The sequence below is a fragment of the Myxine glutinosa genome, chromosome 2 (genome assembly GCF_964187855.1).
Source record: "Myxine glutinosa chromosome 2, kmMyxGlut1.1, whole genome shotgun sequence".
NCBI classification, from domain to species: domain Eukaryota; kingdom Metazoa; phylum Chordata; class Myxini; order Myxiniformes; family Myxinidae; genus Myxine; species Myxine glutinosa.
Window position 1 is genome coordinate 102,868,435 of NC_136262.1, and position 16,912 is coordinate 102,885,346.

General features: G+C 47.3%; 1 protein-coding gene across 1 annotated transcript in view; it reads right to left on the reverse strand.

Moving 5' to 3' along the window:
• LOC137421506 (molybdopterin synthase catalytic subunit-like) overlaps positions 1-16,523 on the reverse strand; it is a 39,224-nt gene extending 22,701 nt beyond the window's left edge. The window contains exon 1 of the mRNA XM_068107631.2: positions 16,391-16,523. Coding sequence (XP_067963732.1) covers positions 16,391-16,511 — 121 coding nt within the window. The 5' untranslated portion in view covers positions 16,512-16,523. The remainder of the gene's footprint in view (positions 1-16,390) is intronic.
• Positions 16,524-16,912: the final 389 nt, after the last annotated feature.

Here is a 16,912-nt window from a genome sequence, read left to right on the forward strand (position 1 = left end):
GGGGGGAGGGGGAGGGGGAGGGGGGAAGGGAGGGGGAGGGGGAGGGGGAAAAGGGAGGGGGAGGGGGAAAAGGGAGGGGGAGGGGGAAAAGGGAGGGGGAGGGGGAAAATGGAGGGGGAGGGGGAAAAGGGAGGGTGAGGGGGAAAAGGGAGGGGGAGGGGGAAAGGGGAGGGGGAAAAGGGAGGGGGAGGGGGAAAAGGGAGGGGGAGGGGGAAAAGGGAGGGGGAGGGGGAAAAGGGAGGGGGAGGGGGAAAAGGGAGGGGGAGGGGGAAAAGGGAGGGGGAGGGGGAAAAGGGAGGGGGAGGGGGAAAAGGGAGGGGGATTGGGAAAAGGGAGGGGGAGGGGGGAAATGGAGGGGGAGGGGAGAAGGGGAGGGGGAGGGGAGAAGGGGAGGGGGAGGGGAGAAGGGGAGGGGTAGGGTGGAGGGGGTAGGGTGGAGGGGGAAGGGAAGGGGGGATGGAGGGGGGAGGGGGAAGGGGGAGGGAAGGGGGAGGGAAGGGGATGGCCAGTCAACAATGACGTTGCAGTTCTCATGGTCGGAGAGCAGCACAACAATCGGACATAGTCCTGCATATTCGCAACAGCACGAAGCGGATTTTGGAGACTCACCGATCCTGTGACGTCCTCCAGTACCGGCGTTGCCGGGCGGGGGAAGGGAGACCCGTACATTCCCAACCCGTACATTCGCTCTCTCGAATCAAGCTCACTCGGACAAAAGCCTCGCACATATTACACCGTGAAGGCCCAATGATCATGTCTATGCCACAAATCACGGGCGCACTGAATTGAAAATATATAGAACGCTCATACTCCGTGAAAAGTGAAGCCGCCGTGTCGCCATCTTGGTCAGCACGACTCGACCAACTCGCTTCGCGGATCTCGTTTTGTGCGGCAAGAAACTGCTCCAATCGGTTACGTAAGGGTTGTGGAAAGACGTTTCACAGCTGTTTCAAAGTCATTTAATTCATATCGCACAAAATCGATACAAAACACGATCGCATAAAAGGTGAAGTGACGTGTGACGGGATGGAACATCACGTGATCGCTCTGAGCGAATCAGTCTGGCGGCGGGAATGGAACATCACGTGATCGCTCTGAGCGAATCAGCGAGCTGCTCTGGAACCGGCTGAGATTAGCGGGTACTTCGCTGAAATGCGCTGAGGTAAATATGAATAAAAAATATGGATCGTCAAATATTTTGAGTTCGGCCATGTTCGTCCCACGCTCAATGGCCATGTCTATGTCAAATATCAAGCACGTAAGCCTCTCCGTTTAGGAGTCTATCGGTAACATTACACACACACACACAAACTGTGTTTTATATATATATAGATACATATATACACATATATATATATATATATACACATATATATATACACACACATATATACACACACATATATATACACATGTGTGTATATATATATATATATATATATATATATATATATATATATATATATATACACATATATATATATATACATACACATATATATATATATATATATATATATATATATTATATATAGATATATATCTATATATATACACATATATATATATATATATACACACATATATATATATATACACATATATATATATATACACATATATATATATATACACACATATATATATATATATACACACATATATATATATACACACATATATATATATGCACATATATATATATATATATATACACATATATATATATGCACATATATATATATATATATACACATATATATATATGCACATATATATATATATATATACACATATATATATATGCACATATATATATATGCACATATATATATATATATATATATATATATATATAAATATATATATATATATATATATATATATATATATATATATATATATATATATATATATATATATATATACACATATATATATATGCACATATATATATATATATATATATATATATATATATATACACATATATATATATATATGCACATATATATATATATATATATATATATATATATATATATATATATATATATATATATATATATATATATATATATATACACATATATATATATATGCACATATATATATATATATATATATATATATATATATATATATATATATATATATTATACACATATATATATATGCACATATATATATATATATATATATATATATACACATATATATATATGCACATATATATATATATATATATATATATACACATATATATATATGCACATATATATATATATATACACATACATATATATATGCACATATATATATATATATACACATACATATATATATATAATTATATATATATATATATTATTATTATATATATATATTATTATATATATATATATTATTATATATATATATATATTATTATATATATATATATATATATATTGTTGCGGATATGAGGACTATTTTTTTGATTGTGTGCTTTATTATTATTATTATTGTTTATTCTGCGCCCCCTGCCTCCGGAGCTGTGTAAAGGTAAAAGGGCATTCCATAATTAGTCCACAAGCATACACGTCAGCCAATAATAGAATACCCCTGTTCGATAGTTATATCTTATTCTGTGTTTTAGGGTAAGGCTGTGTCTCCCATTAATTGAAGTACTCCATTGCACCAGTGAAAGAGAATAGATCCCCTTTCATTCCCATCCCCAAAATCTCCATTTCCTTTCACATCCCCTTTCGTCATTGCCAAGCCTCGATTGCCAATTACATCCCCTCCAAAACCACCATTGAACATGTGCTCGGGTCGGGGAAGAGGGGCGTGCCCGCCCGTCGTCATCAAGGGCGGAGCCAGAGGGTCGCGTGACCAACCAGGGCCGAGGTGAGCACACCGATGGGCGTGTCCTGAAGGCCGGCGGCTTGATCGCCGGAGGCGCTATAAAGGCGCGCGCGCAAGAAGCGGGGGGAGTCGGTGGTGAGGAGTGGTGGACCAAGAGAGAGAAAGAGTGGTTGGACCAAGAGAGAGAAAGAGTGGTTGGACCAAGAGAGAAAGAGTGGTTGGACAGGGTGACGTGCAAGAGTGTTGTTGAGTTGAGGGTTTGGACCAGACGAGTCAGACGAGTCCTGGCAAAGCAAGCGGCGGCCACAGCAGCAACAACACCCAACAGCCGCTTGGGGCCTGGACGGCGGTTTTGAGCAGGGCCGCGAAGGAACGGCGGCTGCTAAACGCGCCGATCGTGCTGCAGGACCCCCTTGGACCTTCCTCTCCCTCCAGCCATCCACCTCCTGCCTTTCCACCCTTCTTGTGTACGTGAGTTTGTTCTGTGTGTCTTGTCCCTGGGTATTTAATTAAGTCTGTATAAGCTAGTATTTGCACTGTGTCACCTGCGTCTTATGTGTTGTAAATAAACGTGACTGCTTTCTTTTTGCTTGTGTGTATAATAAATCCAATTACTCTTCTGTCCGTCTTCTCGTCTTATTCCTTTTCCTCTTTGCATTTCGTCGTCGTTTTAGTCTTTTCCAGATTGGGCAGCTGCGGTGCGATACGGCCAAAGTTCTGGGTGAATCGGGTGAGTCGGGGAACAACTGTTCGGTCGCGGAGCCTTCGCTCGGCAAACAACATCCTAAACCGCGATCAGTAACAATTGGTAGTCAGGAGTTGGGATTCGGACCTGGGACTAAATTTGTTAGGCCCAAATTTTGGAACACCAATTGTGTTATTGACAGTAACAATTGGTGTCGGGAAGTGGGATTGGACCCGAAGCGCGCTTAACGCGCTCAAAATTACAAAGTACCGAAATTGCTTTTGTTTTACAAAACCCGAATTTTGAAATCGCGCCATGGCTGGTCAAGGCGACGGGATGCCGGTGGGAGAGATAGACGGGGTAGAATCGACCCAGGACCTCGGGGAAATGTATGTGGATGAAAGAGAGGAGGAGAACATTGGCAATGTGGTTGAGGGGGTATCAGGCGCACAAAATGGCGCTCTCGCGCACGAGGTTTCAGGCGCGCAAAAAGGCGCCTCGCACGAGCGCGCGGTAGCCAAGCCCGCTGTATCAGCGGGCTTTAACATGCAGCCGTTTGACATGCAGCAGTTCATGGCACGGTTTAGCGAATACATGGCAGAGTCGAAGTGCGACAACGAAAAAAGAGCCAGGGAAATGGAGGAAATGGAAGACAGAAGGAGGGCTGATAGTGAGAAAATGGAAAACAGAATGGGGGAGCGACTAGGAAATCAAATCGGGGAATTAGACAAGAAATTTGGGAAGTTAGACGATAAATTTGAGGGGTTAGACAACGGGATAAAAGAGGTGAAACATGGGTTAACGGGGGTGGAAAATAGAATGGCTGCCCAGGAGAATCAGTTAGAGGGGGTGAAAAATGGGTTAATGGGGTTAGAAAATAGGATGGAGGACAAATTGCGGGAAATAGGGGAACAATCTGCCCGGGAAATCAAACGAATGGGGAACCAGATAGAGGAGGTGCAAATCGGGTTAGAAAGTAAACTGGATGCTCAGAGGGATGAATTGGGACAGATGAGGGTGGCATCTACAAAAGAGATGGAGGAGATGAAAGAGGGGATACGACGAGGTGTAGGTGAGGAGGTTTCGGGGCTACGCGAGGAGGTAAAGCGAGGTGAGAAGCGTATGGAGAAAGAGGTGAGGAATAATACGGCTAGGTTACAAGGGGGCATAGAGGACCTGACGGAGGAAGTAGAGCAGCTGACAGTCGGACAAAGGGAACTAGCGGACAAAGTGGAAAAGAACACTGCAATCATCGGGGGTTTAAAAGCGACACAAAAGGACATTAAAAACGAATTAATAGCAACACAAAAGGAATGTCAGATGGTACGTGAGGGGCTGACAATGAGGTTGGACGAGGTGACAGAGGTAATGGAGACAAAGGACCGGCAGGTGAGGAAGCACATAGAGACGGTCACGGTAGCCTTAGAGGACGAAATTGAGGAGACGCACCGGGAAATAAAAGAGGTGAAGCAAAAATTAGAGGAAGTGGAAGAGGGGGTGAGTGAAATTAAGAAGGGACGGACAGAAACTAAGAGGGAGATAAAGGAGGAAGTCATGGAATATGTACAAGGTCTGTGTTCAAATCATGATGAGGTTCTCACTAACCAAATAAAAAGTTTGCAGGTGGCAGAGGAGGTGCGACGACGAGGTACGGAGGTGAGTGGCAATGTATATGATGTGAGGGGAGAGTCAGTCGGCTTGGGGATTGGTTTGGATCCGGGTGTTCGTGAAAGGCCGTTGGTGAAGTGTGCGACAGGTCTGGTGTGCGAAAAAAGAGGTGTGCGAGAATGTCCGACCATGGGGTGTGTGAGGAAAAAGTGCGCGCCGACCAGTGAGTGTGCTGTCGAGAGTGAGTCGGTAGTAGCGCGTGTGCGAGGGAGCACATGGAAGCGCGGTGTGGGGAGTGTTACGGAGGAAGTAACGAAAAAGGGTGCGCAAGAGGATGCGCGAGAAAGGTGTGTAACGGACTGGTGCATGGGGAAAGCGCATGCTGTCAAGAGTAAGGGAGAATGCACGCCTGTGGTGAGTGTTACAGAGGATGTAACGGGAGAGTGTGCGCAAGAGTGTGCGCGAGAAAGGTGTGTAACGGACGGGTGCATGAGGAAAGAGTGTGCTGTCGAGAGTAAGGGTGAGTGCGCTGTCAAGAGTGGAGGTGAGAGTGACACGGAGCGTGAGTTGGTTATGACAGGTGAGCGAGGATGTACACCTGGAATGGAAGGATGCACACCTGGAATGGTAGAGCGTGTGTGGGAATGCACACTTGAGTTGGTCGTGAGGCACGTGGTTGGGTGTGCGAGTGAAAGCACACCTGTGATTGTCACAGAGGAGGTGACCGAGGAGGGGGCGCGAAGAGGTGTGTTGGTGAGGTGTGCGAGCGACGAATGTGTGCCAAGGTGTTCGGTGGTCAGGTGTGTGACCAAGTCTGTGAGCGGAATGAGTGTACCGAGGTGTGTAAGGAAAGGTACGAGGAGCATGGGAACAGCTGGAGGTATGAGCAAGAAAGGGGTAGCGTATGTGTGTAAGCATGCAGGTGAGGCATCGACGGTAACCGGGTTAGCGGTTAGAGCGACTTTTAGCCGAATCGGGCCCTCGGTGCGTGCCGGGCTTCGCGTGCCGCGAGAACCAGCGGGGATCCGAGCCACGGCGGGTTCGAAAGGACCGCCGTACGCAATCCACGCTGGGCCTCGCTTGGAACGGCCGCGTCCGTGCTCCACTAGGCGGAGCGGGCAGCTCGATAGGAAGGGTCGTCATGGCGACCACTTTTTGTTGAGACGTGCCGGCAGGTCGAGATCGGGACATTGGATGGCTCCACGCCGAGGTGGTGCGTGGGATCTCGGCCCGGGTAAGCCCCCGTCCCTGCCCCGAATGCGGGACGTATCCAGCCGCTGGCACAAAACAACCCGCATTCATTGCTCGGCTGTACGAAGCCGGGCTGTAGACGTGAATTGGCGCACCGAGAGGATCTAATAAGTAGACGGGTGATGAGGTTAGTGTTTTGGACCCAAAATTAGAAAAAGGCAAAATTTTATGATTGGTACGGTGATAAGCAGTAAATGGCAAATTTTTGATTTGTTGGATTTGGACGAGCGAAATTGATAGTAGGACCTCCCCGATGTGGTGGGATGGCAAATCCACCATCCCTCACAGATGGGGGGCAAAGGAGCACTAGTTTATGGGGTTGATGGCAGTGAAAACTAGCCCGGGTGGGTTAGGATATCGTGTGTAGGGACCTAGAAGATGACATTAGGCAACGTTAAGGTTAGGTAGTGACAAGGATACCTGTAGTGGGGACGCAGGTAGATTAGTGTGGATTATAATGACGAGGGAGCGCAATAGTTTAAAGGGACGACTGGGAAGCGCAAGTTTCAGAGGGGAGTAGTTAGCTGAGATGATGCCGTGTGTTTGAGGATTGAACAGGTGTGATTGCACAGGTGTGCAACTGGACAGGTGAATGGAGCAGTGTATGAGGGAGTAGTGGTGATTGTGTGTTGTGTTGACCAACTGGTCCAGGAAGAGGAGGAGGGTGCAGGTGGCACCAGGTATGATTGCACAGGTGTGCAACGACAGGTGAATGGAGGACAGGTGTATGGAATAAATGGTAGTGTGGAGTATGTGGAGTATTGGAATGGATGGTCGTGGAGTGAGTATGGTGGAAATTGTGGAGTGGAGTGGATGGTGCGAAGGTGTGAATGGGGGAAGAGTGGACCCCCATCACGAATACCCGGGGCGGGTAGTGTAAGTGTTAGGTAGAGGGTATAGGTAAATTGTGGTTGGATATTGGCATCTGTGGTGCGGGTGGAAGAATGATGTTTGGATGGGTGCATTAGTGTGGTGGAAATGGCTGGGCGTGTAGCCTGTTAGTGTGTGTAGTTGGTTTGGGCACTCCACCACTGTGAGGATGTCGGCCAGGTGAGGCCGCAGGTGGGCTCTGGGAGCCGGTAGTTGTTGTGGATGGGGCCCGAGGATCCGGAGGACGGACCCGGGTAGCCCAGTGCCAGAGGGCACCAAGGGGTGACAGAACCAGGAGGGGTCTTCCCCAGTTGGATAGGTTAGGGTGAGGAGCTAGGTAAGCTCGGGTGGCAACTACAGTGGGGGAGGTGTGCAGGTGGGTAGACCTGCTGGGAGAGCTACACGTCGCAGCCCAGAAATTGTGCGAGGGCACCGGGAGATGAATCGGGGGAGTGAGACCCCAAATTGAGAAGCACCACAGTTTGGTCAATGGGAATTGGTTGTTAGAACCCATAGTGTAAGTGGCCAATGGATTGTCAGGGAGAGACCCCGGGTAGTGTAAAGTGTGTTAAAATCATTTAGAGGATAGTTAGGATGAAGGATCTCCTCGCACCATCTGCATCCACTCACCTGGGGTGACAGGTACTCCGCACCATGCCATGTTTAATTATTTTTGATGCAAATGTTTTGGATTGTGAGACGCATCATGACGTGGGTGTGACATTGTGCTTTGATGTTCCATCTCTTCCTCCTTATGAGGATTGATGATGAATTTGGTGATGGCAAATTTTGAAGTAGAGGGATTGTGGAGACGAATTTGGTATAGGAGAAATATGGGGAAGACGTGACAGTAGTGACGAATTTGTAAATGGGTAGATTTTGTAAATATGGGGTAAGGGCAAGGGTAGCGTAGGTGACAGGGGGGTGACGTACGGTAGGGACGAGCTTTCTCACTTCGCCCTCCGTACGCATTTCGCCTTGCATTGCCTTATTGATGTGTACCCTTGTGACCTTACCCCTCGCTCAATTGTCTCTTTTGTCTCCCACATGACCTGTGCGCCATTGGGTGCCGAGGGGAGCGTGCGTGAGTCCTCCATTGTGCGCCCGGAATTCCCAGAACCAGCTGTCTGCATCGATGCACCACATTATGGACCACATGTCTGTGGCCGAGCACCACTTATGGACCCCATGGGTTGGGACATGGCCCCTCTGCTGGAACCGGCCATGAGGGCCCGAAATCTTGCTGGCGGACCTTGGCCACAGGGCACCGATGCCCCACAGGTGAACCACACGTAGTCGGCCCTGTGGGCCATAAATAAAATAAATAAAAATGGACACATTGGGCACACTTTATTGCAAATAGGCCGCCAGTAAGAAAATGAAAGAATGACAACATCTGGAAGAACAAATAATAATAACCAGCAAAGGGAGCCGAAGAGCAAGAGATCACCTGCAGGGTTAGGGGTTGTTGATTTATTTTTTATTGTTGAACATTGATGAACAATGGTGACTGCACCGATTGGTGCTTGGGTGTGTATTGGTGCGTTTTTGGGTGCTTTCATGGTGCATTGATGCAGAGCAGACTGTCTCCCCCCCAGAAAGAACAATCACAGGTCCTGGGTTAGTTTTGTAAATAAAAATAGCGTCATTGTAAATAATGCTCCCCACCGTCAGTGTATAGTTTGAAGACCATTCCGCAATTCGGTTAACTGTGGGCGTAAGTCTGTTAGGCAGGGTGCAATGGAGCAGCGGACACATTTATTTATGTTTTAAAACTGTCGCACTCAGGGTCAGGTTAAAAGTAGAGGGAACTACACCTACGTGTCACACTAAATAAAAGTTGTAGGCCCGGGACGTGCCTAAGAGGAGGAGGGTGCAGTGTTGCGGATATGAGGACTGTATTTTTTTGGTTGTGTGCTTTATTATTATTATTATTGTTTATTCTGCGCCCCCTGCCTCCGGAGCTGTGTAAAGGTAAAAGGGCATCCCATAATTAGTCCACAAGCATACACGTCAGCCAATAATAGAATACCCCTGTTCGAGAGTTATATCTTATTCTGTGTTTTAGGGTAAGGCTGTGTCTCCCATTAATTGAAGTACTCCATTGCACCAGTGAAAGAGAATAGATCCCCTTTCATTCCCATCCCCAAAATCTCCATTTCCTTTCACATCCCCTTTCGTCATTGCCAAGCCTCGATTGCCAATTACATCCCCTCCAAAACCACCATTGAACATGTGCTCGGGTCGGGGAAGAGGGGCGTGCCCGCCCGTCGTCATCAAGGGCGGAGCCAGAGGGTCACGTGACCAACCAGGGCCGAGGTGAGCACACCGATGGGCATGTCCTGAAGGCCGGCGGCTTGATCGCCGGAGGCGCTATAAAGGCGCGCGCGCAAGAAGCGGGGGGAGTCGGTGGTGAGGAGTGAGTGGACCAAGAGAGAGAAAGAGTGGTTGGACCAAGAGAGAGAAAGAGTGGTTGGACCAAGAGAGAAAGAGTGGTTGGACCAAGAGAGAAAGAGTGGTTGGACAGGGAGACGTGCAAGAGTGTTGTTGAGTTGAGGGTTTGGACCAGACGAGTCAGACGAGTCCTGGCAAAGCAAGCGGCGGCCACAGCAGCAACAACACCCAACAGCCGCTTGGGGCCTGGACGGCGGTTTTGAGCAGGGCCGCGAAGGAACGGCGGCTGCTAAACGCGCCGATCGTGCTGCAGGACCCCCTTGGACCTTCCTCTCCCTCCAGCCATCCACCTCCTGCCTTTCCACCCTTCTTGTGTACGTGAGTTTGTTCTGTGTGTCTTGTCCCTGGGTATTTAATTAAGTCTGTATAAGCTAGTATTTGCACTGTGTCACCTGCGTCTTATGTGTTGTAAATAAACGTGACTGCTTTCTTTTTGCTTGTGTGTATAATAAATCCAATTACTCTTCTGTCCGTCTTCTCGTCTTATTCCTTTTCCTCTTTGCATTTCGTCGTTTTAGTCTTTTCCAGATTGGGCAGCTGCGGTGCGATACGGCCAAAGTTCTGGGTGAATCGGGTGAGTCGGGGAACAACTGTTCGGTCGCGGAGCCTTCGCTCGGCAAACAACATCCTAAACCGCGATCAGTAACAATATTTATATACGTATATGTATACACAAAGAATTAAGTTAAGCACCCCCCCCGTTTTTTTACAACCTCGCACATTACAAGTTTGTTGTCGTCAAAACAGTGTAATATACCCATGATATTGCTATATTTTCTGGAGAAGTGATATTATGGTCACATAAAAACATAACAATCATGCCGTTTTCAATATTTTATTCTGAATAATTTAAGGTGAAATTTTTTGGGAATTTTAGGCATATTTTCACCTCAATTTAAGTATGGAGCTATAGGTCCATCATGGACAGTGTGGATGACGTTTATGTTTTCTAACGTACAGTCATTGTTCTGAGAAGACCTCTAGCGATCTTTGCGTCAATAACGTGTGTAGGACCCACGTGATCGGATCACTGACTCAACCCTACGTCTCATAGACCCTGTAAGCCGTCGTATGCGTTGCTGTGGCAGGTTGTTCCATTCCCGATGTAATGCACGTTCCAATTCATCCAGATTGGCTATTGGAGGGACCATCTTCGCAATTTGTCGTCCCAACATGTCCCAAACGTGCTCGAGGGGGTTCAACCTGCCACAGCAACGCATACGACGGCTTACAGGGTCTATGAGACGTAGGGTTGAGTCAGTGATCCGATCACGTGGGTCCTACACACGTTATTGACGCAAAGATCGCTAGAGGTCTTCTCAGAACAATGACTGTACGTTAGAAAACATAAACGTCATCCACACTGTCCGTGATGGACCTATAGCTCCATACTTAAATTGAGGTGAAAATATGCCTAAAATTCCCAAAAATTTTCACCTTAAATTATTCAGAATAAAATATTGAAAACGGCATGATTGTTATGTTTTTATGTGACCATAATATCACTTCTCCAGAAAATATAGCAATATCATGGGTATATTACACTGTTTTGACGACAACAAACTTGTAATGTGCGAGGTTGTAAAAAAACGGGGGGGGTGCTTAACTTAATTCTTTGTGTATATATATATATATATATATATATATATATATATATATATATATATATATATATTATTATATATTATTATATATATATATATATATTATTATATATATATATATTATTATATATATATATACTGACTCACTGACTACTACAACCACACTCTCTCCTCCTGCCTTGACCAGCTTGCGCCTGTAAAAACCAAAACAGTTTCTTTCACCCATTCTGCTCCCTGGTTTACCCCTGAACTCCGCCTGATGAAAATTCGTGCTCGCCAACTTGAAAGACTCCGCAATAAAACATGTCTCACAGTTCACTCCCAAGCCTACAAGGACCACCTACAACACTACAAAGATGCCCTCTCCCGCGCCCGCTCCGCCTACTACTCTCAAATTATCCACTCTGGCTCCAGAAACCCAAAAGCACTCTTCTCGACAATAAACAAACTCCTCCGCCCCCTGGACACCACCACCCAGTCATTCACAGTAGACAACTGCATCTCCTTCCTTTCTTTCTTCCAACGCAAAATTGACAACATCTACAACAGCTTGACCACCGCCGCACCCGCTCCCCCTCCAAACACCTGCCCCCCCTTATCCTGCCTTCCCCTGTCTCAATTCTCCCCGGTCTCCCCTACTGACCTCTCTGAACTCCTCATAGGAATGAAAACTGCCACCTGCACTCTTGACCCCATCCCCTCCAGCTTTGTCAAGGCCTCCCTCCCTGCTCTCTCTCCACTTATCATTGCAACAATAAACTCCTCCCTGTCTACAGGCATCGTCCCACCATCCCTCAAAATTGCTGCTGTTACCCCCATTCTAAAAAAACCTGGTCTAAACCCTGACACCCTAAATAACTTCAGACCCATCTCCAACCTACCCTTTCTGTCAAAAGTTTTGGAACGTGCTGTAGCCGCTCAACTCAAACATCACCTCTCTGCCAATAACCTGTATGAAACATTCCAATTCGGATTCCGCTCCAACCACAGTACTGAAACTGCTCTCCTCAAAATCACCAACGACCTTCTCCTCTCCTCCGACGCTGGCAACCTCAACATTCTCGTCCTCCTCGACCTCAGCGCTGCCTTTGACACCATCGATCACACCATCCTCCTCACCCGACTTGAATCCACCTTTAACGTTACCGGCACTGCCCTCTCTTGGATTAAATCATACCTCTCTGACAGACGCCAGTTCATCTCCATCAATAACTGCAAATCCCCCACTGCTCCCCTCCCCCAAGGTGTCCCCCAAGGTTCAGTTCTTGGCCCCCTCCTCTTCATCCTTTACCTGTCCCCCCTCGGTCACTTAATCCGCCGTCATGGTCTCCAATTCCACTGCTTCGCCGATGACATCCAGCTTTTCATCTCCACCAAGTCCGCCTCCACCGACACCCACTCTATCCTGACAAACTGCATCTCTGAAATAAAATCCTGGCTTCAAATCAACTTCCTCAAACTTTACTGTGATAAATCTGAAATAATCATCATTGGCCCAAAAACGCTCACAAAATCCACCCATAACGTTGCCCTCAACATCGACGGTATCCCAGTATCCACCTCCCCTCTCATCCGGAATCTTGGCGTCATCTTTGACCAAACCCTCTCCATCGACAAATACACTAAACAGATCACAAAGACAGCCTTCTTTCACCTGAAAAACATCGCCCGTCTCCGCTCATCCCTCTCCTCCGCGGCTGCAGAAACCCTCATCCATGCCTTCATCACCTCCCGTCTGGACTACTGCAATAGCCTCCTCCATGGTTCACCCTCAACAATCACCAATAAACTCCAATACATTCAGAACTCCGCTGCCCGTCTACTCACCCATTCCCGGACCCGTGACCACATCACCCCCGTCCTTTACAAGCTTCACTGGCTCCCCATCTCCCAGAGAATCCAGTACAAAATCCTCCTCTTGACCTACAAAGCCCTCCATAACCTGGCCCCATCCTACCTGGCTGACCTCCTCTCCAGACACACTCCCACCCGCAACCTCCGCTCTGCTGGTACCAACCTCCTGACCCCCCCCCCCCCCCCCCCATCCGGACCAAATTCAGATCCTGGGGGGACAGGGCCTTCTCCATCGCTGCTCCCACCCTCTGGAACTCACTACCTCACACCATCAGAGACTCCTCCTCACTCACCACATTCAAAACATCACTCAAGACCCACCTGTTCAGCACTGCATTCAACATTCAACCCACAGCATTTAACCCCTGACTATCACTTCTCCTTCTCCCTCCTTTTGCTTTAAATATTTCCCTATTGATTCTTGTCTTTTTGCAATTGTTGTTTTCATGTTTTGTTATGCATTATGTTTTGCACTCTGTCAAAGCGCCTTTGGGCTTCATGAAAAGCGCTATACAAAATAAATGAATTATTATTATTATTATATATATATATAAAACACAGTTTGTGTGTGTGTGTGTGTGTGTGTGTGTGTGTGTGTGTGTGTGTGTGTGTGTGTGTGTGTGTAATGTTACCGATAGACTCCTAAACGGAGAGGCTCACGTACTTGATATTTGGCACAGACATGGCCATTGAGCCTGGTAAGAACATGGCCGAACTAAAAATTGATTTCATAATATTTTTAAACCATATTTTTACCTCAGCGCATTTCAGTGAGGAATATTATGCACGGAATCTGACCGGTCGCAGAGCAGCGCTGTGATTCACTCAGAGCGATCACGTGATGTTCCTTGCCGCCATTAACTCAGTTACGCGTTCGCACGTATTTCAGAGCGAAAAGCAATTGCCTTTTTTCACATTTCAGCGACGAACATTGCCATTCACACCACATAGGTTTTTTCCCCTTTCATCTTTGGATCCATATTTTTTGCCATAACGTAGCGCATTATGGCTCTCTCGAGCTCGAGTTAGCCAATCACCTGGGAGCATGAGGCCACATTGGCCACACCCACGACAGGACGCAGAGTTGCAATCGATCGCTCGGAGCGATCACGTGATGTTCCTTGCCGCGCGATTGCGTTTTTTTTTTTTTTTTTTTTTTTTTTTTCTATACTGAATCGAGGCTCGTGAAAGAGCTGACAACCGCGAGTGAAAGACAAAGACAGTACATGGGGACCGCGAGGGAAAGACAAAGACAGTACATGGGGACCGCGAGGGAAAGACAGTACATGGGGACCGCGAGGGAAAGACAAAAACAGCACATGGGGACCGCGAGGGAAAGACAAAGACAGCACATAGGGACCGCGAGGGAAAGACAAAGACAGTACATGGGGACCGCGAGGGAAAGACAAAAACAGCACATGGGGACCGCGAGGGAAAGACAAAGACAGTACATGGGGACCGCGAGGGAAAGACAAAGACAGTACATGGGGACCGCGAGGGAAAGACAGTACATGGGGACCGCGAGGGAAAGACAAAAACAGCACATGGGGACCGCGAGGGAAAGACAAAGACAGCACATAGGGACCGCGAGGGAAAGACAAAGACAGTACATGGGGACCGCGAGGGAAAGACAAAAACAGTACATGGGGACCGCGAGGGAAAGACAGTACATGGGGACCGCGAGGGAAAGACAAAAACAGCACATGGGGACCGCGAGGGAAAGACAAAGACAGCACATAGGGACCGCGAGGGAAAGACAAAGACAGTACATGGGGACCGCGAGGGAAAGACAAAGACAGTACATGGGGACCGCGAGGGAAAGACAAAGACAGTACATGGGGACCGCGAGGGAAAGACAGTACATGGGGACCGCGAGGGAAAGACAAAAACAGCACATGGGGACCGCGAGGGAAAGACAAAGACAGCACATAGGGACCGCGAGGGAAAGACAAAGACAGTACATGGGGACCGCGAGGGAAAGACAAAAACAGTACATGGGGACCGCGAGGGAAAGACAGTACATGGTGACCGCGAGGGAAAGACAAAAACAGCACATGGGGACCGCGAGGGAAAGACAAAGACAGCACATAGGGACCGCGAGGGAAAGACAAAGACAGTACATGGGGACCGCGAGGGAAAGACAGTACATGGGGACCGCGAGGGAAAGACAAAAACAGCACATGGGGACCGCGAGGGAAAGACAATAACAGCACATGGGGACCGCGAGGGAAAGACAAAAACAGCACATGGGGACCGCGAGGGAAAGACAGTACATGGGGACCGCGAGGGAAAGACAAAAACAGCACATGGGGACCGCGAGGGAAAGACAAAAACAGCACATGGGGACCGCGAGGGAAAGACAAAGACAGTACATGGGGACCACGAGGGAAAGACAAAGACAGTACATGGGGACCGCGAGGGAAAGACAAAAACAGCACATGGGGACCGCGAGGGAAAGACAAAGACAGTACATGGGGACCACGAGGGAAAGACAAAGACAGCACATGGGGACCGCGAGGGAAAGACAAAGACAGTAGGTTTTTTTTTCTTTCATCTTTAGATCCATATTTTTTGCCATAACGTAGCGCATTATGGCTCTCCCGAGCTCGAGTTAGCCAATCACCTGGGAGCATGAGGCCATGTTGGCCACGCCCACGACACGATGCAGAGTTGCAATCGATCGCTCAGAGCGATCACGTGATGTTCCTTGCCGCGTGATTGCGTTTTTTCACATTTCAGCGAGGAACATTGCCATTCACACCACATAGGTTTTTTTTTTCTTTCATCTTTAGATCCATATTTTTTTTCAGCGAGGAATATTATACACGAAATCTGAATCGGTGGCAGAGCAGCGCGCTGATTCGACGATTCGCGCGCCCTCCCTCCTCCACCTCCCCTCCCCCTCTCCTACCCCCTTCCCTCCCCCTCCCGTCAGAGGATTGACGCCTTCGGGTTTGGAGGGAGAGGGTGAGGACTGAGGGAGTGGAGGGTGGAGGAAGGAGTTGGGAAAATGGACGACTTGAAGTCGTATTTTACATTACGTGCAATTTCCACATGTCTCTTCTAGTCAAGTTTATAATGCATACAAATACACTGACCCTAAGATGTTGTGAAACATAATTCACAATGCTTTGGTAATAAAATTGAACCTGGACAATCAACATCAAGAGGCCATAACTTGCATGGCAGCCTATGTTTGGGATTACATCATACACACCAACAAATAAAGAAACAGCCCCACATGACGGTGACGTCACAGCTTCCACAGCTGCATTCACGTTCAGCTGTTCGTGGGACAATGTCACGTGATCCATCACAGGCACTTTGCTTGCTGCCATCACGATTTCCAACGAAAGAACGGATCTACTGCAACAACCAAAACGCAAAACAATCAGATATATGTTTGAGGAAAGACAAAGATATCAAAACGATCAAATAAACAATAGATAGATTTATGAGGGTGGTTCAATATTGATGTGGACTATTTTTTAACTAAAGAACCCGTAAAAATAAGGGTTATATCCTGAAATGTATATGCAATGACTCATGCGAACATTAGGCATGCCGAACAGTAAATTTTGGAGAATAGTTTGATAAGAATTGGATGGCAGTGTGAAAACAATAATGTATTGTCACTTGAAATTCAATAAGGTTTGTGCAAGGATCTCATGTTACCCAAGGACCTCATGTTACCCAAGGATCTCATGGTACCCAAGGATCTCATGGTACCCAAGGACCT